Source organism: Lynx canadensis, chromosome C1 (genome assembly GCF_007474595.2).
Source record: "Lynx canadensis isolate LIC74 chromosome C1, mLynCan4.pri.v2, whole genome shotgun sequence".
Lineage (NCBI taxonomy): Eukaryota > Metazoa > Chordata > Mammalia > Carnivora > Felidae > Lynx > Lynx canadensis.
In genome coordinates, this window is record NC_044310.1 from 106,159,247 (window position 1) to 106,187,041 (window position 27,795).

A 27,795-nucleotide genomic window follows, 5' to 3' on the forward strand; every position below is an offset into this window, starting at 1 on the left:
CCTGTTGTTTCAAATCACCCACTGTATTAACTTGGATATGACAGTGCTAATACTACGGTCTGCATGTTTGTGCCCCACCCCCCCAAACCTTTCTTATGTTAAAATTCTAATGCTCATGTGATGGTATTAGTAGGTAGTCCTTTAAGAATTATAAAGAATGAGGGGCGCCTGGGTGGCGCAGTCAGTTAAGCGTCTGACTTCAGCCAGGTCACGATCTCGCGGTCCGTGAGTTTGAGCCCCGCGTCGGGCTCTGGGCTGATGGCTCAGAGCCTGGAGCCTGTTTCCGATTCTGTGTCTCCCTCTCTCTCTGCCCCTCCCCCGTTCATGCTCTGTCTCTCTCTGTCCCAAAAATAAATAAACGTTGAAAAAAAAATATTTTAAATAAAAAAAAAAAGAATTATGAAGAATGAAATGGAGTCCTCACAAATGGGATTAATGCCCTAATAAGAGAAGATCTAGAGAGATCTCTAGCCCCTTCCACCAAGTGAGGACACAGTGAGGAAGTGCCAGCTATGAGCCCATAAGCTAGCCCTCACCAGATGGTGATTGTGCTGTAACTTGATCCTGGACTTTCCAGGCTCCAAACCTGTGAGCAATAAATTTCTGTTGTATATAAGTTACCAGGTCTGTGGTGTTTTGTTATAGCAGACTGAATGGATTAAGATATCTAGGAAATAAATATGGGCTCCTTCCAGTGATGATAAACTATGTTGTTGGTAAGACACAAGGGACAGTTTATATTAAAAATGGTACAGCTGTTGGGCGCCTGGGTGGCTCAGTTGGTTGACCGTCGGACTTCTGCTTAGGTCATGATCTCATGGTTCGTGGGTTCGAGCCCCGCATCGGGCTCTGTGCTGACAGCTTAGAGCCTGGAGCCTGCTTCGGATTCTGTGTCTCCCTCTCTCTCTGTCCCTCCCATGCTCATTCCCTGTCTCTCAAAGATAAATAAACATAAAAAAAAATCGTACAGCTGTTTATTCTCTAGGATCCAGAGTTGAGTTATTCATTCCAACAGGAACTAGCTGCACTTCCTACTGTAGCCAAAAAGATTCGTTTGGATACAATAAAGCTAGCTTTGTAATTTATAACACACACACGCACACATACCTCATTACTTCCTTTGGTTTTCTGGCATATCCAAGTTTGTGGTAAGAGTTTCAGTATGAGTTTTCTCTCCAGGCAGCAACGGGGCAGACATGCTTGTGCATGTGTTTGTGCTTGTGCACAAGGCATGCTTGTGCAGCCTTAAGGAACCCATTCAAAGTCACGTGAACCAGACACTTATCCTAAGGAGACACAAGTAATTGCTGCCACTCTCACAAGGAGTACTTCTGTGTTGAAGAGTTTAGAAGATGGCACCAGAGTCCCTGGAGTTGTATTCTGAAGATCTGTTCAGGAAGGTGTGTTAGCAGGCTTCACCCTCTGGGGGACTCAATGGCAGGTAAGTAGAGCAGGAGTGGCACAACAGCTTCTTCTGGGGGAAGGAGACCCTAACGCAGACTGGTGTAGAATGTACCAGAAGCTCGTTTATGTCAACCTTGTTTTAGGATCCAGCTTTACAAATAAACCTAAACAAACAAAATAACAGAAGGTGACTGCCATTGGATGGGACTTCTCCGAGTAGAAATGTATACACAAGGAAAGGGATTTAGATTCATATTTGTACCTTCCGTCTCTGGGCCTACTCTCATTTCTTAGCCATGTTAAGAGTCAACTTTTGACTATCACAATACCACAGTGCCTCTCTTCCTCTCCCAGTCCTCTCTCACTTTGTCATTTCACAGTTCATTACCACTTCCATTAGAGATAGTCAGGAAAGTGAAAGGAAGTGAAATTACAACTAAGCTATTTGGAACCTTTGATATTGAAAGGTTTAGGGAGATAGGACACCTAAACCACAGCCTGGAATGGAGTTTTTAAATTGACTGTGGATTCCAAGTGTTCAGGATCTTCCTCCTGCTTCTTTTATCCATCATTTCTGCAAATAGCTGATACTTGGGGGGTGGGGTAGGTGTGGAGGAATAGAAGACACAAAAAGCATTAACCATAAGGAAGAAAACTTAATAGATGCAACTATATTACCATGAAGAAAACCTTCTGTTCATAGAAAAAGATACATTAAAGCAAATAAAAGACAACTTACATACTGGAAAGTGAAATGTGCAGCTTACATATCCAATGGAAACATTAGTTTAATACAAAATATAGAAAGAACTCCTATAAATCAGTTAAAAAACAAAGGAAAAAAGGAAAAAAACAAAAAACCTGAACAAACAGGAATTTCACAGAATGGGAACAAATATGGTCAACAAATATATGAAGAAATGCTCATCTTCATAGGTGATCAGAAAAATAAAAAGATGATCACACAGAGATAACATTTTATAACCATTTGATTGGCAAAAATCCAGAAGTCTAACTTTACCAATTGCCAGAGAAGATAGGGATCTCATGTATTGCTGGTGGGAGTATAATTTGGTATAGCTTTAGAAAACAAGCTGGTGTTCCCCTGTGGAGCTGAACACTCCCCTACTCTACTCCTAACTATCTGCCAACCTCTTGCCCGTGTGCACCACAGAATGTTCACAGCAGCCCATTCATAGGAATCCGGGGCCCAACGTGATGAGAGGAAACAAATCCACTGTGGTTTAGTCACACAATGGAATATCATACAGCAGGAAAAATGAGGAAACTACAGGCCAACAACAGGGTGAACTTCAGCAACATGAAACTAAATGAAAAGAAAATCAACTCCCAGAAATGTACAAATAGTATGATCTCTTTTTCACAAAGTTCAAAACAAACAACTAAACTGTATATTCCTGAGGTATACACATATAATGTTGATGAAACTTAACAAAAAAATAATAAGGTGTGGACAAATATAATATTGTATGTTAATTATACTTTACTAAACCTCGGGGGGGAAAGCAGGAGGATGAGATGGGAAAGAAATTAGGTAGGGATATAATATTAAGATTCTGGTTCTTAGTTGGTGGTAGGCTTCAGGGTGTTTATTATTAAATTAAAAAATAAACACATTAGTGAATGAATAAATAAAAGATGAGTGTTTCACGTACCAATGAGCCTGTGTGTCCTAACTCAAAAATTCTGATGAACCCAAACCTGGGCATTTGAGGTCCAATAAGATAAAACAGAATAGAAGCAAGGAAAAATTAATGGATATCTACATGAACTTGTCTAAATCTGAAGCTACAGATGTAAGGCTTCAACGGCTCTTCCCTTGCAAAGGCCCTGTGAGAGCAGGGGCTGCGAGTGCTCAAGGACACAATCTGGAAGCTCTTCTGGTAAACTGCCTGTAGAGATCTCAGAGGGAAGGGACGTGCATTTCCCAGATAGCAGCAGCATGTTGGGGTTTCCTTCCCCATTTGAAATAAAAACTCAGGTTTGTACCCAATTTTACATCCTTTTGCTTAAACTTCTTAAATTGTGCAAGCTTTAGGTACCACAAAACCTAGCTCCTGTGCTGGTAATCCACTGACATAAGCACGTCACAAGGTACAAGGGCCTAAGGTGGTCTCTCCCTCCAACCTACTTGGCCTCCTTCCCAGAGGGAACCACTGTCTGTGTGGCATTCCTGAAGATTTATGCAGCACAGGTATATACAGATCTTTTCCCCTCACTGCCATGTATTACTTTTTATTTTGAAATGGCAAGCTGACAGAAAAACTGTGAGACTAGTACAAAGAATGGTCTCCTCCGGAACCACTGGAGACTAACTTGTCAAAATGTGGGTAAAATGATGATATATGAAGTTATTCATATTATATCTAAGAGCAAAAGACTGGGAAAACATTCATGTCCAAGATTTCCAATTCCAACCCACAGAGCTCATTCTAGTTTTCTCTCCTTCCATATCTGGAAATGCCTTCTCTGACAGTGAGGAACCTAGCTCCCATCTCAGCTGCCAGCCTATATAGATGCCACCGTCCCCCGTGGGCTCTGACACCCCATGTGGAGCTGTGCCTTACCCTACTTGGGCTCTGACATCCTCCACCAGACACTTGCCTATGTGGACACCCTCCTCACTCCACTCAGGCTCTGACATGGTACTTGGGCCATCATAGCCATGAGTCGCTGCGGCCTCCAGGTCAATCCCAAGCCTACCATGCCTACTCTACCTAATTGGTTTTGAGGTAAATTATTCAGAAAGGAAGAAAGGAAAGGGCAAAAGGGAAAGAGGAAGAAAAGGGGAAGAGAATGAAAGGGTCTCTCTACATTTTTCATACTAATGATAACATACAACATTCACTGTCCTACATTTGTGGTTTTCATTCAACATGTTGAGATAGCTCCATAATTAAGGAATTTCCTTATTCTTATTTATGGCATCACGATATTCCACAGAATTTTTTATGCCATACTCAATATGGTTGTTTAACCAGTCTCATATTGATGGATATCTGTTTGGCCAATCTTGCTACTCCAAATACCTTTACACGAGTAATGTAATTACTGTGACAGCACAGCAACTTCTACATTTTGCACACTTTAGTGGCATAAAGTCCTGGAAATGGGTGAGAGAGTACATGACTTTGTAGTCTGGATACATTTTGATAAGTAGCTTTCTACCAGTAGTGTATAAGAATACCTTTAACTTATGTTTTGCATGACAGGGACTTGAGAATTTCTGAGCATTTGTGGATTATAAAACCAAAGCAAAGCAAAAATAAAAAACAGCCTCCAAAACCTCAAACACAAAACCCAAAATAGTCCAAACCAAACTGAACCAAACCCAAAAAAGAGATAATGATAGCTTCTTACTTGTTGCCTCTGAGTACACGGTCTTCTCATCCACACTTCGGATATTACAAGAAAGAAACAATTTCCTTCCTTCAACTTTATCAACTTGACTATTTATCACAACAACAGAACCAAGGGGGATAGGCCTGCAGAAGAAAAAAGGGAGACAAAATTAGTTTTTATCAGATTTATGTAACACTGAGATGACCAAGTGCTTGTGAAGGGTGGCAGTCTGTAATAACTGGTATCATGTGCGACCAACCACGTCAGATAAAACACCCCTTTACCTGGGATGACCCCAGCGGCTGTCCACAGCCCCTCCCTCCTGAGTGTCACTGACTTCAGGTGGCAACTGGGCACCTGGGCCTAAGCTGTTCTCGTGGTTAGGTTCAGAGAGGCCACCAGGGATTCAGGCTGTCACTTCTGAAGACCCAGAGCAAAGTCTGAAGGGAGCTGAAATCCTTTAAAGAAGTGAAAATGGGACCATGGGATGGTCCCATCAGCTTCTCTCATTTTCTGTCATAATAAAACATTTTCACCCAATTCCCTTTAGAGTGACTATCACTAGAAAGACATCCAATAAAAAATTGCCGGTAACAGCTTAATGTACTAAGCCAGCGCTGTACAAGAGAACTTTCTGTGGTGATAGACGTGTTCCACCTCTGAGCTGTTAATAGAGCAGCCACAGCTACTGCGATGAACCATGTTCATCATTTGCAATAGCCAAGTGGTGGAAAAAAACCAAATATCCACTAGTGGATGAATGGATAAACAAAATGTGGCATATACATACAATGGAATATTTAGCCTTAAGAAAGAAAAAAATCTGTCACATGCTACATCATGGATGAACCCTGAGGACATTTTGCTAAGTGAAACAAGCCAGTCATAAGAAGAGAAATACTGTATGATTCCACTTACATGAAGTAACTAAAGTAGTCAAATTTATAGAAACAGAAAGTAGAATGGTGGTTGCCAGGGGGTGTGAGGATGGGAAAATAGGGAGTTACTATTTAATAGGTATAGAGTCTCAGTTTTGTAAGATGGAAAAGTTCTTAAGATTTGTTTCACAACAATATGAATATACATCACACTACTCAAAAATGTATTTTTTTAATTTTATTTTTAAATTTTATTTTTTTAAAATGTTTTATTTTTGAGAGAGAGAGAGAGGGAGAAAGAGAGAGAGAGGGAGAAAGAGAGAGAGAGGGAGAAAGAGAGAGAGAGAAACAGAGCATGAGCTGGAGAGCAGCAGAAAGAGAGGGAGACACAGAATCCTAAGCAGGCTCCAGGCTGATTTGTCAGCACAGAGCCTGACGTGGGGCTCGAACCCACAAACCACGAGATCATGACCTGAGCCGAAGTCGGACGCTTAACTGACTGAGCCACCCAGGCACCCCTCAAAAAAATATTTGAAAAATGTAAGGCACAAAACCTGTTCAATCTAAAATACCACTATGACCTCCTATCCTTTATTAAACATTAAATACTTTCCAGCTGTGATACAGAAATGGCCCGGCAGCAAGGTTATCCTGCCCACCATGAGAACACATCTAATATTTTCCTAGTCTTTAGCACTATTCTCCATTAAAAAGAAATCAGGAATCTTTGTAGAGCAGCTATTCCATGTCTTGACACAGACATGCCTTGTTGTTGCAAAAGTAATAATAGTAACAACGTTAAAAATAAGAAGCAGCCAACATTTACTATTTGTTATGTCACCAGATACTGTCCTAGGTGCTTTACATGAATTAGTTTATGGCTCATAATGACCCTATATAGTATATTATCAACCTCTAAGTCACCTGTCCAAGGTCACACAGCTAGTAAGTGGCAAAATGGGCATTTGAACCTGCTCCAAAGTCTGTCCTCTTAACCAGTACATTATATGGTCTCTCTGGAGACAAAAGTACTTAAAAATATATCTGGATAGAAATGAAAGGACAGGAGTCCGTCTAAAGAGACTCCTAACAGGCCAACTGCAATTTAAGCACAGAAAAGAGGGTGATAATTATAACTAACTATGTTATGGAAAGCCAGGAGTCCCTAATGATTCTCAAAAGAGGGAAAAGTTAACAAAAGAATTATAAAACTATAGCTATAATTCAAAAATAAGGATGGTTATGAGAGGATAAGTTTAACTTTTTAAGCATACAGAGAACAGTGCTGACAAGTAAGTGTTTATTTTACACGGTATATGTCTGTCTCACATGTATTTTACTCTATGAAAGGACATTGCAGACACAGAGTAAGGGGTGTATATAGGTCAGGTTTGGAGAGGCTGCATTCAAAGAATTATGTTTACACACTCACGGCATAAACAATCTTAAAAAATTGTTTATCATAAAATCCCGTACAGTTTTTCTGAGCTGTACGGGAAGATCTATAAAGGATTCCTACATTCAACAAGTGCCTTAGTTGAAGGTACTTACGAATCTGCATGAACTGAGGGCAGGCGAAGACTTGGACAGCCTTCATCATGCCCATCAGAGCTACTACGTCTTATGCTCCCTCAAAGTGTGTGACATGCAGGTGAGCTGACATGCGAAAACATCTATATACGTTTGGTAGATTTACATTCAGGGACAAATGCCATTTGAGACAATCTCCGTAAGAACCCTCACTAACCCTTTCCCCTACAGTCAGAGAACTGTCAGGAAGCCAAACAATTCAAGAAAATGCAGGAATTGTACCCTTAACAGAAAGGACTGATGACAGAAAATAACCAGCTAGAAGGAAGGCAAATGTCTTGCCCAGCTGGAAGAAAACTCATGTCCTTGTCTCCTGGGAGATGGAGCCTGCCAATTAAATGAGATGCACTTAATTGTAGGTAAGCCATAAACCAAAGCAGAAAAAAATACAATGAAGATACAATGGACTTGGATACCAAAAAGGAGAAGTAGTAGGTTACAAGAAAAAGTGTAGGTCTGCAAAGTCCTCTGACATGGTAAGGGAATCTTGATGCCAACAGGGGCTTGGCTTCATGAACTCAGGCATGTACACCAATTGCCTTCAAAGGAAAAATCCTGACCAACCAAGAATGTCCAGGATGACTGCCCAGAACCTACAAGTTCAGTTAACTGAAATGGTTCTGCCAGGGTCTGACACCATTACTGGATGCCTAATGAGCTTAATAAGTATACTAACCTGAGGGAAATAGAAATGTTGACATCCTAAAGAAATTAATTAAGCTCACAATGAAAAATTTTTAATAAGTATAGGTGAAATAATAAGTTTTATGATCACTGAGATAATTGTGTTCATGGCAAAAAACCCACATTAAGGGAAAACCCCAATATTGGGCTTGTTATTTTATTTACTGAAGTATTTAGTACAATTTGATTGCTCTTTCTTTTCTTTCTTTCTTTCTTTCTCTCTCTCTCTCTTTCTTTCTTTCTTTCTTTCTTTCTTTCTTTCTTTCTTTCTTTCTTTCTTTCTTTCGAGGGTGGGAGAGGAGAAGAGAGGGAGAGAGAGAGAATCCCAAGCAGGCTCCGTGCTGTCAGCAGAGCCCGACGTGGAGCTCGAACTCACAAATCGTGAGATCATGACTGAGCTGAGATCAAGAGTCAGACACTTAACCAACTGAGCCACCCAGGTCCCCCTGATTATTTTATTATTATTATTATTATTTTTATTTATTTATTTATTTTTTATTTTTGGGACAGAGAGAGACAGAGCATGAACAGGGGAGGGGCAGAGAGAGAGGGAGACACAGAATCGGAAACAGGCTCCAGGCTCCGAGCCATCAGCCCAGAGCCTGACGCGGGGCTCGAACTCACGGACCGCAAGATCGTGACCTGGCTGAAGTCGGACGCTTAACCGACTGCGCCACCCAGGCGCCCCTTATTATTTTTTTAATGTTCATTTATTTTTGAGAGATAGTGTGTATGTGCGAGCGGGGGAAGGGCAGAGAGAGAGAGAGGGAGACAGGATCCAAAGCGGTCTCCATGATGACAGCAGAGAGCCCAATGTGGGGCTCAAACTCAAAGAGCCGCAAGATCATGACCTCAGCCAAAGTTGGACACTTAACCGACTGAGCCACCCAGGTGCCCCCCCAAATTTTGTTTATTTATTTATTTTGAGAGAGAGAGAGAGAGAGAGAGAGAGAGAGTGAGCAAGCAGGGGAGGAAGGGGCAGAGAGGGAAAAAGAATCCCAAGCAGGCTCTGAGCTGTCAGCATGGACATTCAACCCACTGAGCCACCCAGCCGCCCCACTACTGACTTTAAATGGAAGTGTTGTCTCCTAAAAAAGGAGATGGCTCGGGGCGCCTGGGTGGCGCAGTCGGTTAAGCGTCCGACTTCAGCCAGGTCACGATCTCGCGGTCCGTGAGTTCGAGCCCCGCGTCGGGCTCTGGGCTGATGGCTCAGAACCTGGAGCCTGTTTCCGATTCTGTGTCTCCCTCTCTCTCTCACCCTCCCCCGTTCATGCTCTGTCTCTCTCTGTCCCCAAAAAAATAAATAAACATTGAAAAAAAAAAAAAAAAAAAAGGAGATGGCTCTTCTGCCCTCCCTCAATCCTGCTGTCAGGACATGTGATGACTCTTGGTGCCACTTTGTAATGTGAAAAGGTGAGCTGGAAGGAGACTGCGTCTCTGGGAACCAGGGAAATTGCCATACCAGCCCAGAAAGCCTTCCTCTGGACTCCTTTATGTGATACATTTCTACCTTGTTTAAGTCATTTTTATTTTGAAGTTACTATTATGGCAGCTGAGGAGGGAGAAATTAAAGCAGCTGGCCTCCAATTCTTTCACATCTGTGTATGTGTGTGCACATGCAGGCCTGTGTATGTGTATGTGTGAGGTGGGGAGCAGACAGAAACCCTCCAGGGAAAAGGCGATAAATGACATTGTCTAGTTTTTTCAACTGGGCCTCCAGGAAACTGGCAAACTATAGCCCCACTAGCCAGCTGCCTGTTTTTGTAAATAAAGGGTTTTTTTTTTTTTTAATTTTTAAAAAAATGTTTTAGAGAGAGGGAGAGAGAGAGAGAGAGGTCACACACATTTTATTTTTTTAGATGTTTATTTATTTTGAGAGAGCATGCTTATTGAGAGAGAGAGAGAGAGACAGAGAGACAGAGAGAATCCCAAATAGGCTCCTGCTGTCAGCACAGAGACTGATGCAGGGCTCAATCTTACAAACTGTGAGATCATGACCTGAACTGAGATCAAGAATCAGACGCCTAACCGACTGAGCCACCCAGGCGCCCCTGTAAATAGTTTTACTGGAACACAGCTATATTCATTTATATATTTATGTATTGTCTATGGCTGTTTTTGTTTTGCAATGGCACAGTTGAGAAGTTATGTTAGAGACAGTACGGACTGCAAAACAAAATATTTACAGAAAAACTTTTGCTGCCCCAGAAATTAAGTGAAAAAAGCACCTAGGAGGAAGTGCTCTTTTCTGTAGAATGCCTCACTAAGGATTACTTACATTAAATAAACCCATAGTCTACAAGGCATGGTTTCCTGATGATGGCCACACAAACCAGACAACTCTCTGGGGTAGAAAACGGAGGTGTTCTGTATCTTAAATGCCCCCCACTGTGCAAAGCAATAACCCATAAAACCTCATTTGGAGACCTCATCTACTGAATTGTTCTTAAACTCTGTTTTGCCTTGTTGCTCTTTCGCTCTTCTTATGCAAGTTTCCACACTGTTTTTGTTAACTGTAGGTGTGTCGCTGTAGGAACAAAGAATTAAGGAAGACCATGCTGGGCTTTATTTCTGATGGATACCAAACTCATCCTGTTGCCTGCTCTTTTATTTCTGTGTGAAGTTATACAGCTTGGATGTTCTGTTAGGCAGTGGATCCTGGTGCTCCACTCAGATCCCCTTCAATCCTTTTCTCACCTTTGTTTTTGTTGTTTGGTTATTTTTGCCTAGAAACTGCTTTGCTCAAACACAGAAAGCCCGAAGTGCTTGGAATTTTGGTCCCCAGGACAGCCCTCATCGTAGGACTGATGTGTGACAGAGTTCCCTCGAGGTAGGAACAATTCAGAGGCACACAGTTCACTCCAGAGCCCCTTGGATGATCAGGCTGAAGCTGCCCTTTGCAGGACTTTGACGACAGCCCAGCCTGGTTGGCTTCTTCCTTTACCCTGTTTGTTCTGTTCCTCCCACTCCTGTGCTAGTCTCCCCTGGGACCACTTTTATCACTGCACACAAATCTTTGTCTCAGGGTCTGCCACTGGGGAGCCTGACCCATGACATCTAAAAAGCAGAGAATATGCAGGAATTTACCTTTTAAAACTGATGTTGAGGCTGGCAGTCATGGCAAATCCTATGGCTACTATAGCACACATACCAAGAGTAGCATCAATCATGGTTGCAATGGCACCTCCGTGAAGGAATCTAGTTACAACAGAGAAAGAGAAAGTTCTCAAAAGGTCTAAAAACAGAGCCTCTCAGGAGAAATTATCCAAGAACATCTCCATATAATTTACTTATGAAAGGTCCACTTCGTCCATGTTCAATGAACTGAATGTCAAATAATATCCATGTCCCCAGCATTTTTGGTCATAACATAATAGCATAGTATTGGTAATACACCAGAACTTAATGGTAATCAGAGCACAATCAAGCAGAAAGCTAAATTATAATGTAAGAAATTTATGTTTTTATTTAACTGCACACATCACTGTTTAACAATGTAAGAAAAGTAGATAAACAGAAACAAAGAAAAATAAAAAATTGAAGGCCTATAATCCCACCATCTAGTGACAAACTGCTGTTAACATGTTAATGATACTCTCAAATTATACTCTATTGTTCTGTCCCATGAGTTTGTGATTTAATAATTATAAACACCTTTCCATGTCAATAAATATGTATCTACATTGCCACTGTAATGTCTTTAGTGTAGTCTATGGATATATGTGGATACTATAAGTTAATAATCTTTCAGATAGAGACTTCTACTGATCTATGGGATGTTATCTGTCATTCTTACCCAGGTACTCCTTGCAGGTAGGGACCTCCTTGAAATATGCAAACTGTCCTGTCTTCAACACAATTATGGAACATTGCATATTCAAAGCCCAGGCCTTCCTCAAAGCTTCTGGGAAAGAGCTGGGCCTGTGACAGTTTTTCTTTCATTAGCTTTGCGTCTGTAGGGAAACGAAGTGGATGGGCGTATGAGAAACAGGTATAAGGAAGATGCCATGGCAGAGCTAAGCACCTGTACCTTGCAAGAATCACAGGTTAATGGAGGACTGATTACAATGTCAACCGGGTACAAAATTATAAGGGAATGGGAGTGTCCCATAGAAACAGAATATAGGATCTTTGCCCATGTGGAATCAACAGTCTAACTGGGGACACAGTAAACATAAATGAAATCAAAACCAAACACTTACACATGGCAATCAGGAAAAACAGTATAAAATGCTGAGGGTATACTAAATGAAAGAGTAAATAAGATATAGACAAAAAGTCTTCGTAGAATAAGTATGGCTTAAATGGGATTTAAAGAAAATGAATAGTGTAACAGTAGGGAGGTTTTCCTTGCAGATGGGAGTTCAGCTTCAGTAAAGGAAAGTTACCATACTGAATCAAACTCAGATCCAGTTCAGCCCAATATTCTGTGTGACTAGGACTCTAAGCCCCAAAATTCAGGGTTAGAACCTTTAAAGTTCATGAAATCAAATTTGTGAGTTGTAATCAGACTTTGAGAAAAAGAGCAGGGGAGGGGCAGATAGAATCCCAAGCAGGCTCTGACATGGGGCTTGAACCCACGAACTGTGAGATCATGACCTGAGCTGAAATCAAGAGCCAGACACTTAACAGACTGAGCCACCCAGGTGCCCCTGAAAGCTGTTCTAAAGGTAGGGTGTGTTTATCCTTACACATCTATGTTAAGATTTAATTCCCCCAACTCTTAGCTTTCTTTCTTGGTTCATCATGATTTGCCACACATAACACTAAGTTTCTTTTATTGTTACTGAATTTACATTTACCAACTTGGAAAAAGATAGGAGGTGTGAAGATTTAGGAGAAGTGAGGAGAATGGCTTTTATTTAGGCCATGAACATCCCAGGGGCGGGGAAGGTGCCTGGTCTTCTAGACTCTGTACACTCAATAAGAGGCATACACTGCATATGCGCACACTATATACACTCTAGGGATTTCTGAGAAAATTAAGGGAGAAAGAGTTACAAATGAGGACCAGTATCATAGGAGATGGGAGAATTTAGTTTTGACCTTGAACTTGTTCCTTCCTCCACACTTTAACCATACAGTGAGGAGATAAACCTCAATGATCTCCGAGATCCTTCCAGCTCTGACATTCTGGAACTTCCAGATAAGCACCAAAACCTTCTAATTTTTTACACAGGCATTCAAAATTCCTGATCTAGATTACTAAACCTTGAGGTTATCTCATAAAAAATGAGAAAAATAAAGGTGGTGAAATAAGTTTGTTAGAAATGCAGACTCTTAGACTCTACTCCTGAACTACTGATGCAGTCTGCATTTTAACAAGACTCACATTCATGTTCAAATCTGAGGCACTGGCTGTTTACAACATCGGACAACAATGATGATAGCAGAGGAGTGGCATCCGGATCTCAGCTGTCAGCACAGAGGCTGCTTTAGATCCTCTGTCTTCCTCTCTCTGCCGTTCCTCCACTAATGCTCTAAAAAATGAATAAACATTCATAAAAAAAAAAAAACAAAAAAACAAAAAAAAGAAAAAAATACCAAAACATTAATTGCTAATAAGTCCAAGTTTACCTACTTGTGGCCTCTTATTACAGAGTTAGCCAAACATATTGGAGTCTGTTAGTAAACATGTCCTGTGCCACACTGAAAAACTGCACTATGAGGAAGCATATGCTTATAGAAATCATAAAATGTATTCATAAATTTGCCAATCTACACCATGATGGCATCACACAGTTCACAATTGCTTACTTTTTCATTTTCACTAGAAATTAAGGTTTTAATAGGTTGAGAATTCTAACATAGGGGCGCCTACGGTGACTCAGTCAGTTAAGTGTCTGACTTTGGCTCAGGTCATGATCTCATGGTTCGTGAATTCAAGCCCCATGTTGGGCTCTGTGCTGACAGCTCAGAGCCTGGAGCCTGCTTTGGATTCTGTTTCCTTCTCTCTCTGTCCTTCCCCCTCTCACACTCTGTCTCTGTCTCTCTCAAAATAAATAAACATTAAAAAAATTTTTTTTTAAATTTTAATGTCCTTAAAAATACTAGAAATAATAAGGGAAATAACTGTATGCAAAGAAAGTAGGATGTATTTTTGGTAAGAAAAGGTTATGATGTGTGGAGATGGGTTTTTGTTAAGGAAACAAAAGAATAATTTTGTCTGCAAGCAGAATAACTAGTTCTTTCAGAATGATAAGAGGAGAATAAAGGGCAAACTAAGTAGATAAAGTTGGAGAGGAGAGAGGGAGAATCTTACCTTGTGTGATCAAGGTGGCTAACACTGAATGAATTTTTATAAAAGTTTTTTTAAATAAGTTTTACTTACTTACCTGTTTATTTATTTTTGAGAGAGAGAGAGACAGAGCGCGTGTGTGCACAGGTGGGAGAGGAGCAGGGGAGGGGTCAGGGAGGGGAGGGACTGAAGTGGGCTCTGCATGGACAGCAATGGGTAGCAGAGAGCCTGATGTGAGGCTTGAACTCACGAACCGAACCGTGAGGTCATGACCTGAGCTGAAGGCAGATGCTTAACCGACTGAGCTACCCGGGCGCCCCTAATATAAGTTTTAATAGAATATCAGTACAAAATTAAAATTTAACAATCTTTCATCTGTTAAAAGGACGTTTTTAAAATTTTTTTGAAGGTTTATTTATTTTTGAGAGAAAGAGAGACAGAGCATGAGCGGGGGAGGGTCAGAGACAGAGGGAGACAGAATCTGAAGCAGGCTCCAGGCTCTGAGCTGTCAGCAGAGCCTGACTGCGGCCCAAACCCACGAGCCAAGCAGTAAGTTCATGTCCTGAGCCGAAGCCAGATGCTCAACTGACTGAGCCACTCAGGTGCCCCATTCCACTCTTGATAAGACATTGTGAAAAGTTTTTCTTTACCTTTGAAGTAATCTGCCCAGAAAGTAAAAATTTTTTATCTTACCGAAATAATTTCCTGTGTTTTGTGTTGTCTTTTTCAGGTCTTTGATCACTTAAGATATGGAGTCTTCTTCTCTATTAAAAGATCTAAGTTTTTGTTTTGTTTTTACAACTATGTACTTTTCTGGTTTGCCTTTGACAACTTTTAATCATCACTCTGGCTAAATGAATAAGTATTGTTCCACACTGATCTAGTTGATAAGATACTCTAAAACTTTTGATATTTGACCAAACCAAACCAAAGTTTAAATCAAGTCTTTGAACTCAGACGAACTCTGGGATTTCCCAGCAGGTCCCCAGAACACCTTCTAAAGAAGAGATGTTGAACTATTTCAAGTGTATGAAATTTCTAATAATCTGGTATGTCCTGGCATAATGTTATCAGTCATAATTCTAGTTATCTTAAAATCTATGTCACAGAAATAACCACATTTCCTTGTCATTTGCATTAGAACGAACTCTCATTAGATCTTTAACCATGGCTATTTTTTAGTCTTTTCGTCATTTACAGACAGTTGTTTTATTCTGATGATTTTGTAAAAGTGCTTTGTCTTCTAAGAGATTCAAGAAAAAGACTCTGACAAGTACAGGTTTCTGGTAACTTTAAGATCACACCACTGAACTGGGTAAGAATTTCCAGAACTCTAGTGGAAAATTCAATTCATAAAGCTGTCAAGATCAAGCAAAACAAGAATTAATTACATGGGACTGAATGAGTTGATGAAGATATATAGAATTGAAATATTTATCTTTCTCCTATCTGATCCCACCAGAATTTGGAAACTCTTATTGAGTGTTCTTATTTTCATAGTAATCTATTTATTTGGAGATAATCTGTTCCTTATAATAGACACAGATAAGACCAAACAGCTTCAAGGATTAAGGCTGACTTTACGGAGTCAATAAAACCTCCTTCAGAAAACTGCCTGGTATTTTGCTTACTGGGTTCCTAGCATTACAGGTGGGTAAAGATGGTCGCTTCCTGGCAGCCTGAGGAACTGCAGAATATTTGGGGGACCCTGAAAGAAGAAGAATCCACTCAAATTCATACGTATTATAGGCAAAGACAGTGAGTGGCTTTTGAAAGTCCAATCTGGGATTCCTTATTAAAAGTAAACACTCTAAAAAAACCTATGTGGCCAATCACAATTCTTACAGCACCTGTGTAAATAATCAGGTCATATTTAATGAGACTAGATTTATTTTGCAATCAAACTAGTCTTACTGTGATTATTTCTGATACAAATGGGTGACTGTAGGGGCATTAAGTGTCCGACTTCAGCTCAGGTCATGGTCTCGTGGTTCATGGGTTCTGCCCCCACCCCCCGTCGGGCTCTGTGCTGACAGCTCAGAGCCTGGAGCCTGCTTCGGATTCTGTGTCTCCCTCTCTCTCTGCCCCTCCCCAACTTGCACTCTGTCTCTTTCAAAAATAAATAAACTTTAAAACAAACAAACAGGGGCGCCTGGGTGGCGCAGTCGGTTAAGCGTCCGACTTCAGCCAGGTCACGATCTCGCGGTCCGTGAGTTCGAGCCCCGCGTCAGGCTCTGGGCTGATGGCTCGGAGCCTGGAGCCTGCTTCCGATTCTGTGTCTCCCTCTCTCTCTGCCCCTCCCCCGTTCATGCTCTGTCTCTCTCTGTCCCAAAAATAAATAAACGTTGAAAAAAAAAAATTAAAAAAAAAAACAAAAAAAAAAACAAACAAACAAAAACCAAATGGGTGATTGTAGAGAGAAAAAGTATATTTCCATACCACACTTTTGTGGATATCAGGTCCCAGTGCTATTAACTGTCTTTGCGGTTCTGTTATCTATCTGCAAATTTACTTGGATTCTAAATTCTTCTAGTTTCCTCAAATATCCAATTCCGACCCTCCAAACTAATGTTTCTAATTTTCTCCCACCCTTCTGACTTGGAATCACTAAGAACAAAACTACTTTTCCTGAAGCCCTGCAAACTGAAGCTGAACTGCTTTGATAGAAACTGCACAGAAATCACAATGGCTCACCTGTGGATAGTGCTTTGCCTGTTGCAGTTTGGCTGCTCAGAGGGTTCACACCTGATGACATCACCAGAGACAGTCAAACTGCAAACCAGGAAAATGAGACTGCTGGAGGACTTTCAACCACCTCAACCTTCCTAATTGATTAAGTTCTTCTTTCCAGCTTATCTTTGAACTCAGGCAAAAAGCCCTCTGGGCAAAGTATCCCATGATGGGAACCAAAACTACCCCCTCAAGCAATAAGGACTGCCCTGAGGCAGCCAGAACAACCCCCCACCCCCCAATCTGTGATTGACCCCAAGATAATGACATCTGACCTTTACTGCCCATAGGCATGTACCTGAAGGTTCAGAAGAGAAGTTGACCAACATAAAGCCATTTTGGGTTTTAGGTTGACTCTTAAAAGTTAGCAGGTCATAAAAAAAGTTATAGCCCATTGACAAGTACTTGAGACAGGCACAGTGACCTTCCTCAAGAAGCTTAGCTGCCTTGATGCTAATTAATACTTTGCTAGAGGCAAAAGGCAACCTTAGCTTGACATTAGTCTGACCTCCAGGGTCCTGTAAAAGTTCCTTAGGAAATTTCCTTTCTCTCCACTTCCCCCCTGTCCCCCAAGATATATGTTAGCAATCATCCTCCAAGCATATGACCCCCTGATATACATCTGAAGGGTCTCATGACAGAGTTTTTATTAGACAGTAATAAATGACCTTCTCCTAACAGCAGCTAGCCCCTCAAGGTCTTGGAAACCTTGCTTCCAAATTCCTTAGAGATTTACTGCTATCCCTAACCCCTTCCCAACTTGAAAGTATACAATCAGCCATTCCTTGAAACCCCAGTGAAGCTCTTTCTGCCCATGGGTCTGGCCCCGTGCTTTAATAAAACCACCCTTTTTGGGGGCACCTGTGTGGCTCAATGAGTTAAGTTGGCTCCTGAACTTTGGCTCAGGTTATGATCTCACTGGAGCCTGCTTTGGATTCTGTATCTCCCTCTGTCTCTCTGCCCCTCCCCAGCTTGTGCTCTCTCTCTCTCAAAAATAAACTTTTTTTAAAAAATTAAAAAATAAAATAAAATCACCCTTTTTGCACCAAAGATGCCTTAAGAATTGTTTCTTGACTGTTCACTCCTGAACCCCAACATTTTCACATCAGTAACCAGTGCCTTCTGTTCTGTTTTATACTGACACTTAAATATTCTTTATGAGAGAGTGGCTGTTCCTACCAGGAAAATAGATTTTGATGTCTTCAGTCCTTTGAGTAAATTTACTTTTATATGAAGGCAAATGTTTCCAAGAGCCGTCTTCACTTTTTTTCATGAACTGGTCAAAGAGAAGTCTCATGTCCTCGCTCCAACTGGGGTTGGGGAGAGAAAGGTCCATATGAATGACCTCAGAAGAAAATGACCTCTAAAAAAGAGAGAGGAGAAAATGAAGAATAATGGGAGGTGCACTCTATTTCATAACATATTGTATTTTCTGAGACTGTAACTTGCTGCTTCTCCTCTTCCCAGAAAACTGTCATTTTAGAGTGAAATCATATTTCTTTTTTTTTTTTTTTTTTAAACTTTTTTTTTTCAACGTTTATTTATTTTTGGGACAGAGAGAGACAGAACATGAACGGCGGAGGGGCAGAGAGAGAGGGAGACACAGAATCGGAAACAGGCTCCAGGCTCTGAGCCATCAGCCCAGAGCCTGACGCGGGGCTCGAACTCACGGACCCCGAGATCGTGACCTGGCTGAAGTCGGAGGCCTAACCGACTGCGCCACCCAGGCGCCCCATATTTCAAGTATCACCTGGTCCAACCTCCTTGAGAGGAGGTGACTGAGGGTGAATGATGTGCTCAATATCACCCAACTACCTACTAGCAGAGCAGCATTATTCCCAGGTCTGTGGATTCCTTTTTTAAAAAAACCTTAAGCACAAGTGAGCCAGGAACTGGAGATAAAGTGATGAAGGACACACATCCTCCATGTAAAAAGTGTCATCAGTAGGGTATGCGGGGAGCCAGAGCACAGGAAAAGCGTTTATCTCAGATGGGGGGGGGGGTGCATGGTTCAGGGACTTGAATCTTGATTAGACAAGCAGAAATTAGCAAACTAGAAAGGGTATTGTAGGCAAGGGAAAACTGTATGCAAAATCAAGGAGGCATGACATAGTTTTGAGGGGCCTTAGGACAACCATATGAAGTAGGTACTAATTATTATCCCCATTTTACAGATGATGAAACTAAGGCCTAGAAGAAGCCTGGCTTTGTTTCAGTGCAAGGGGAGGAGCATGGCTACAGAAATGTGTGGGGAATAAGCTTAGAAATTCCCTGGACTTATACCAATGCATTAACAAGGCATAAAGAAGTACAAAGCCAAAGGATGCTTGGGTAAATAAGACTAGGACCCCAAGAGAGACAGGGGAGTGCAAAGGCACCCAGACTAGGCCCCCAATACAAAGGTATATGAGGTAAGCAAGATTAGGCATTCAGGGCAAAAATGTCCCCCAATTTAGTACTATAGCAGAAAGCTGCTTTCACAGGAGAAAGGACCAAGCTAGGTAAACAGGTAAATTGGGCTATAGACCGCTATGCTGTAGGTGAAGCTGCCCAGAGCGGAGATGATTAACAAAAGAAAGGTGCCTTGTTAACTCTGAGGTCACTTGTCCTACCTGTCTCATCCCCTAGGCTAGCTAATGCTGGAAGCCCAGCTATCCTAGCCTGATGGCAAAGCCCTTGCTGTGGATGGATTGGGACTGTAAGGCAGCCCACTGACAGTGAAGCTTCTTGTACTCCCGCTCTTAGGTAATTTGGCCTTAATAAAAGTACCTGGGGTATTGTCTGTGGGGGAATTGCCCTCGACAGGCCCCCTGGGAAAAGAACCATTAGAAAAGAAAAATAGGTTCCTCAAGGAAATTGTGCGGCCCCACATTCAGCCCTTGCTACTCCTTGTGAAGACTCCTCTACCTAAAGGAAGAATAGCCTCATACATTTGCCAGCATAGGGACATATGAATTTAAAAGCCCCACTCCAGCAACTAAGGAGTGTATCTACAGGCACAAGTTACTCTAACCCCTAGGCCCACTTGGCCCCCAGGAGGCATTTCAGATGATGATTGAACCTAGTCGGTTAAAGTACAGAATGGTTCATTAGTTCCTAGGTACATTGTCCCTCTGAGAATGTATAAGGTGTGGGTTCCTAAGGCCCTTTTGGCCCCCTCCTGGCACCTTGGACCAAGGTGAACACTTTTGTTCCTCAAACCACAAAAGATTCAGGGAAACAACTAAGAGGTCATGTCCCTGTAACTCTTCCACTTGAGGTGTTGAGAGATAGATGACCTTTCGTGAAAACAGCAAAGCAAATGCTTTACAGATTATAGATAAATGTAGATACATAATGAAAATAATGTAAGAAATTAATCAATAAGCAAAGGGCAGGAGGGAACATTATGAGAAAATAACCATGTTATTTCTTAAAGGTTGATTAGACATAGGAACATTTTTAGAATTAGGTAATGTTAGAAAAACTAGATGATGTATGCTACAAGGAAATCACTAGCAAATATAATGCTATGTTTGCCACAATAAATCAGCCAGTTCAACACACTGCTGTTGTTTGTGTCCATTATTTTTGTTTTTTTATTTTAGTTTTATTTTCACTTTTTCGCCGATGCCGTTCATCCTTCGGGAATCCCTGGACCTGCTGGAGCTGGACTCTGGCAAGCTAAGATAAACAGAGGTGGTGCCTCATGTCCACTGTAAACAACCTTCTGCCTGGCGTCAGGATTTTGTTTTGTATTAACCCAAACCCCTAACCCAAATACCTTCAAGACCCCCTTTCCCTCACGTCCTCCAGTTAATGTTCAGTTTCATTGTTTCTTTGTGCACGTCCATCACCATGTTTGTAAGCCTTCTGATCCTAATAAAAATGGGGCGAGGACCCTTATTCGGGGCTCTTGTCTTTTCCTGGACATTAGCCATCTCTCGCATTTTAATCCTGTGTCCCACTCACTTGCTAGACAAGAGAGAACTTTAGCCTTAGAGTCTACGACAGAAACAGGCTTGGCTGTGAGAAACTTCCACACTAAGCTAGTTGGCCTGAACGGATCTGTATCTGCAGTACTCCAAAATGACAAGATGTGATCTGGTCATCATATGAAAGATAGTGGGAAGGACCAAGACTGGATCTGAGGACCCTGCGTGGAGGATTTTAGAGGTAACCCAAGTGAAAAATTATGACTGCATGAAGCAGAACTTGGTGGTCATTTTGATAAGGAGAAAGGGAAGAGGAAAAACACAAGCATCCACCCCCGGTTTCTGAATTGTGCAACACAGTGAGTGACAGAACCAATTACCAAGAAAGAGATATAAAGAGGAGGAGGAGGTTGGGGGGACAGGTGCTTGGGTTCATAGTAACCACAGCTTCCACCCATGCTATTTCTCTGCAGCACTAAGCAACACTAACACTCCTGTGCCCAGGAAGCAAGTGGAATGGTGCAGAGGCCCTGGAAGGGGACAAAGTGTGACTTAACTAAGAGGAGCAGGACAAAGCAAAGGCACCAGAAAGGAAAATTGGTTCTTTTGACTTTGGCAGAAATCTTGGAACATTTAAGCTCACAGAAGCTATCAGCTCTGTGGCATTAGACTTCCAGCCACCTATGTCAATTCAGATTGAATGGATCTACAACACTAGGACAACACCCTGAAACCAAAACAGCAAGGCTGTGCTAATGACAAGAGAAGCAGCCGACCAGACTTCTGCTGACACCTCGCTGGCTCTCATCCTGGCCGGATGGGGACACTATAGGTGGCCTGTCTCAAAAACTCTACAGAATTAAAAACGTCTTGGCTGAACAGAAAAAGCATCAACTTCACAGAGGAAATGTGAGCAGGATCAGACTGCTCCACTCCCTGGCCCAAGATTTGTACCTTTATTTTTTCCTTATGGCTTTGAATTCACTCATCTTTAGAACCTAGCTCAGAAAATTTGGGAAAGAAAAAACAATTTTAAAAAATCCACCCATTACCTATTATCTATCTTAAGAAAAACAATGTTAAAATTTTGATGTCTCTCTACCAACTTTTGTTAAATGTAATCTTTTTTTTTTTTTTTTAATTTTTTTTTTTTCAACGTTTATTTATTTTTAGGACAGAGAGAGACAGAGCATGAACGGGGGAGGGGCAGAGAGAGAGGGAGACACAGAATCGGAAACAGACTCCAGGCTCTGAGCAGTCAGCACGGAGCCCGACGCGGGGCTCGAACTCACGGACCGCGAGATCGTGACCTGGCTGAAGTCGGACGCTTAACCGACTGCGCCACCCAGGCGCCCCTAATCTTTCTTAATAAACTTGTAATTTCAGTAAGAGATTTTTTTTTCTGCCTCACCACTTAAAAGTATTTAGTGCCCACTTTCTCATGTCCTTAATCTCAACTATCACCATTTTCAACAGCAGAAAATAGTCCTTTAAACTAATTAACTTAGCCATTAAAAGTGTTACCAGGGGCACCTGGGTGGCTCACTTGGTTAAGCATCTGATTTTGGTTCGGCTCAGGTCATGATCTCGTTGGACTCTGTGCTGACAGCTTGGAGCCTGCTTCAGATTCTGTGTGTGTGTCTCTCTCTGACCCTTCCCTGCTCACACTCTCTCTTTCTCAAAAATAAACAAACATTAAAAACATTTAAAAACAAACAAAAATAAAACTGTTTCCAATTTTTTGCTGCTTTAAATGAAAATGTTCATTAGAACATTATGAAAATAGCTTTTTCTCTATTTTGGATTATTTCCTTAGAATCCAGTCTCAATCACATGGCTTTTAAAGTACATGAATTCTGGGGGCATCTGGGTGGCTCAATTGGTTGGTTAAGCAACCAACTCTTTTTTTTTATTTTTATTTTTATTTATTTATTTTTTTATTTTTAAATTTTTTTTTTTCAACGTTTATTTATTTTTGGGACAGAGAGAGACAGAGCATGAACGGGGGAGGGGCAGAGAGAGAGGGAGACACAGAATCGGAAACAGGCTCCAGGCTCTGAGCCATCAGCCCAGAGCCCGACGCGGGGCTCGAACTCCCGGACCGCGAGATCGTGACCTGGCTGAAGTTGGACGCTTAACCGACTGCGCCACCCAGGCGCCCCAAGCAACCAACTCTTGATTTTGACTCAGGACATGATCTCAAGGTTCATTAGTTCTTGCCCCATGTTGGGCTCTGTGCTGACAGGACAGGGCCTGCTTGAGATTCTCTTTCTCCTTTTTCTGTCCCTCCCCTGCTTGCAAGGGCACACACACACACACACACACACACACACACTCTCTCTCTCTCTCTCTCTCTCTCTCTCTCAAAAAAATTAAAGCACATGAATTCTGGAAATAACTAACAGATACAAGTAATCACAGATAAAATATGTACTGACCAACATATATCAGTTGAAAGGTAGAATAGAACGTGTAGGATTTGGCCCATCCCTAGGTCTCATCTTAAACAGGCAACTGTAGGATGGATCAGTCCCAGCATCCTTTTAAGGACCAGGGTGATAGAGATAACTCAAGAATGACTCCGTTGGCTGTGGGCTCTCCTACCTGATTTCAACTTTGAAAGTGTGGGATTCAACTAAATGCAGTGACTTTTTAAAATCTGTTATACACTTGGCTCTATGCCAGCAACTGGTTAAGACAAAGAGAGAAGACTTAGGCTCTGCCCTCAAGTGCTTGCAGCCTCGGATGTGAAAAATACCCTAACAGAGGTACATACAGACATAGGAGGGACACTCAGGGAAAACTTCAAAAAGATGAGGACTGATGGAGTGATTTCTAAAGGATACAAAGTTCACTAAGGAGAGAAGGGGAATGTTGCACCAAGCAAAGGTGTAGAGAGATGACACAACCGTGTGACACCTTGGGGGCACTGCCAGGATTTCAGTCTTCATGGATGTAAGGTGCAAAGAGAATAGCAACCAGATGTGGACTGCAAGGTGGAAGATGAAACACATCACAGAGGCTCTTTGGCCTTAACACAGGGCTTAGATTTCACCTTCTAGGTCAATGTTTCCAAAGGCCAAAATGAAAGATGATTTTAGGTGGCACAAGGACAACGACTTATGTATTTTTAAATGCATATTATCAAAGGACATAAATAACACATCACACTTGTGACTTCATAAGTTATTTCTCAGGATAAAGCTCATTAAAGAAAGGTAGTCTTTATGGGAATGCAAGCTGGTGCAGCCACTCTGAAAAACAGTACGGAGGTTCCTCAAAAAACTAAAAATAGAACTACCCTACGACCCAGCAATTGCACTACTAGGCGTTTACCCATAGGATACAGGTGTGCTGTTTTGAAGGGACACATGCACCCCCATGTTTATAGCAGCACTATCAACAATAGCCAAAGCATGCAAAGAGCCCAAATGTCCATCGATAGATGAATGCATAAAGAAGATGTGGTATACATGTACAATGGAGTATTACCTGGCAATCAAAAAGAATGAAATCTTGCCATTTGCAACTACGTGGATGGAATTGGAGGATATTGTGCTAGGTGAAATTAATCAGAGAAAGACAAAAATCATATGACTTCACTCGTATGAGGACTTTAAGAGACAAAACAGATGAACATGAGGGAAGGGAAACAAAAATAATATAAAAACAGGGAGGGGGACAAAACATAAGAGACTCATAAATATGGAGAACAAACTGAGGGGCACTGGAGGGGTTGTGGGAGGGGGGATGGGCTAAATGGGTAAGGGCACTAAGGAACCTACTCCTGAAATCATTGTTGCACCACATGCTAATTTGGATGTAAAATAAAAAATAAATAAGAAAAAGAAAAGAAAGGTAGTCTTTAAAAAATCATGAAGGTGGCATCTGAATGATAAAACACTTTTTTCCACTATGGGGAGCCTTACAAAGTTTTAAGCAAAGCAGTAACATGAATTTAGGTTTCAAAAACCTCTCTCTGTTGTAAAGGATGAATTCCAAGGTGAGAAGAACGGCCCGGAAAGCAGTTAAAAGACTGACGCCAAGATCCAGGTGAGATATGATTAGAAGTTGAACTAGGTGGAGAGAAATGAAAAAAAAAAAAAAAAAAAAAAAAAAAAAAAAAGACTTAAAAGATACTGGGAACAAGGAACGTGGAGAGAGACTGATCATGGGGAAAGAGAAGTAGGAGAGCCTTGGATGATGCAATCTGCTTTGCAGATTAGGGTGGGAAGAAGAAAGGAGGTTTTTGTTAGTGTTTGTGTGTGTGTTAGGAGGGGGAAGTGTAGAAGTGGATCTATTAATTTTAGTTACAGGCATGTTGAGTTTAGGTCCTCAGATGAACAGTGTGATGTGAGAAATAAAAACAATGAAAGCTTCAGTTCAAGGGGGTGAAAACTAAGAGATACCTGATGTAAAGTCACTTGTAAATTTTCAGCACAGACTGTATACATGAGGGATAAATGTTAGGGACAAACATTACCTTTTGTAGCCCTTGGAAGAGGAAAAGTCTTACTTGATCTTTGGTAATATATTTTTCAGGTGGGGCTTGTTACCTGAAGTTATGACTTTTTTTTTTAAAGTAATCTCTACACCCAACATAGAGCTAGAGTTCACCACCCAAGATCAAGAGTTGCATGCTCTACTGATTGAGCCAGCCTGGTGCCCCAAGTTATGACTTCTTTTTAATATGTCTCCTTTTAAGATTCAGTTACTGAACAGAAAGAAAAGACTCACAAAGCCTATAAATACTACTATTAAATATTCTCAACACAGATTACAAGGCACCGACTAATTAAAGAAAGGAATTTATCTTTGTTGTTGTGAGAGGGGCACTGGACATTATCTTTTCCCAAGTGAAAGATGGTATTGGGTTAATAACCAATCTGCACATTATTCCTTTTTTTTGTTTGTTCGTTAATTTGAGAGAGAGTGAGAGAGTGCACATGAACAGGGGAGACAGGCAGAGGGAGAGACAGAGAATCCTAAGCAGGCTTCATGCCCAGCATGGAGCCCTATGCAGAGCTTGATACCACACCCTGGGATCATTACCTGAGCAAAAATCAAGAGTCCCACACTCAACCACTGAGCCACCCAGGCACCTTCGCCCACGTTATTCTTTAAAAGGTACAAGAAAGAGCTCAATACAGACCTGTTCCCTCCTCTATGTTCCTTTAGTACTTCATTTTAGCATACAGTACATTTTAAAAAAATGTTTTATTTATTTTTGGGAGAGAGCTCACAAAGAGAGCTGCGAGCAGCGGCGGGGCAGAGAGAGGGAGACAGAGGACCCCAAGCGGGCTCCCCGATGACAGCAGTGAGCCCCACTTGGGGCTTGAACTCACAAACCGTTAGATCATGACCTGAGCTGAACAGAGGCTCAACCTACTGAGCCACCCAGTTGCGCCAGTACATTTTTTTTTTTAATTTTACAATCTCATCTTTTTCTCCCAAACTCAACTGAGAGAGTTTTTACTTGTCATAAAGACATCATCAGAGACTAATGCCTTGCATATTGTTGGGGCTTAATTAATATTAATTGACTATGTCAGTGAAGCAAAACATAGGAACACCAGAACAAGCAATATTACCTCATTTTAATCTTACAACAACCTCACCAAAAGTGACAAACTGGTTTGAGGATACAATTTTCCGTCAAGCAGAGACGATTAGGATGAACCTCTAGGGAGAGACACTGCTCTTCTTGCGACCCTACAATGTGACGGTCAAAAGCCGGAGTGCTAAGTCAGACTCCAGCTCCACCAGGCACCTGCTGTGACCTTGCCCGAACCATGACCCCTTTTTTATTGGTCATCAGTAGCAGCGGGATTTCCCGACCTAATGACCAGAATCCAGCATACAGCACGCTGCTTCATACCGGAGTCCCCTCCCTGTCCCTCTCCGTCTTTGAACCTCAGGACTTTAAGTAAGCGACCCCTGCTAAAAATAAAACCGACGCCTCTGGGGCTAACGTTAGCGTTTACTCTACGGTCAGCGGGCTGATCAACAGTCCGGCACAGTCGTCCTCACCGGGTCACCGCTGACGCAGCCTGGCTTGGCCGCCCGCTCCCGCCGCCCGGCTCCGGGATTCACCCGCGGCGACCACGGGTCCTTCGCCGGCAGAGGCGCGACTCCGGGCGGGCCGCCCAGAACCGCAAGCATGCGCAGTCGTGAGACGCAGCTCCGCAGCATGGCTCCGACAGCGACCAAGGCTCCGGTCCGGATTAGTGCTGGGCCCCCTGCACGCCAGCTCCTCCCCATTCACCGAAGGGGCACGTGACCCCGGCGCGCGCCTTGAGGCGGGCTGGGCAGCAGCCTTTGATCTCGTTAGACTCGGCGCCCCTACGGGGGCCACCAGCCTTAACCACTTCCCCGCCCGCCAGAGCGCTGGGGCGCAGACGAGCTAGGCCGGCCTCCCGCGCTAGGCCCGGGAGGCGGGGAGAACGGGCGGCCCCGCCCCACCCCGCCCCTCCTCCACCGCGGTTGCCGCCCATTCCGCTGCAGCTTCCGCGCCCTGCGGCTTCGCGCTTTGGCACTTTGCGCAATCGTGTTCCCAAGCAGCCTCCTCCTCTTAAGACTTAAGACTCTTGGCAGGTAGGAGCGCACACGAGAAGTTGTAGGAATAAGGGCTCGTAGGCCACAGACACGTACCTGGGATCGGGTTGGTACTGATTTGTAGAGAGCCTTCCTCCGGCTGCTAAAAGGGCATTTATACGTTTAAAATGCTCCTTTTCTGCCTCTTCCGCTGCCCCTCGTTCCGCGCCCCCTTAAATCCCGGGGCAGAACTAAAAGTTGAAGTCAGGCTGTTTTCAAATGGAGGAACTCGTAGGATGTGTTCGTCGCTAGCTTTGGGAACAGACCTGAGCTCAAACCCTTTCCCACCTGACACCATGTATGGACTCTTCAGTTGCACCTGGCCTCTGTTTCGTCATCTGTTTGTTGCGCGTACTGAAAAAAAGTGCACCGAAGAACTTTCTCTTTCATTGGGAGTCAC

The 27,795-nt window shown here is 42.4% G+C and overlaps 1 protein-coding gene across 1 annotated transcript; it reads right to left on the reverse strand.

Moving 5' to 3' along the window:
• Positions 1–958: 958 nt before the first annotated feature.
• THEM4 (thioesterase superfamily member 4) lies at positions 959–27,202 on the reverse strand. The gene is made up of 6 exons (XM_030325055.1): positions 26,832–27,202; positions 18,067–18,250; positions 11,716–11,872; positions 11,007–11,117; positions 4,786–4,910; positions 959–1,568 (listed from the first exon to the last, which is right to left on the reverse strand). Exons 1-6 carry the CDS (start codon positions 27,060–27,062, stop codon positions 1,528–1,530), a joined length of 849 nt encoding a protein of 282 aa, XP_030180915.1. The 5' UTR covers positions 27,063–27,202; the 3' UTR covers positions 959–1,527.
• Between the last annotated feature and the right edge of the window lie 593 nt (positions 27,203–27,795).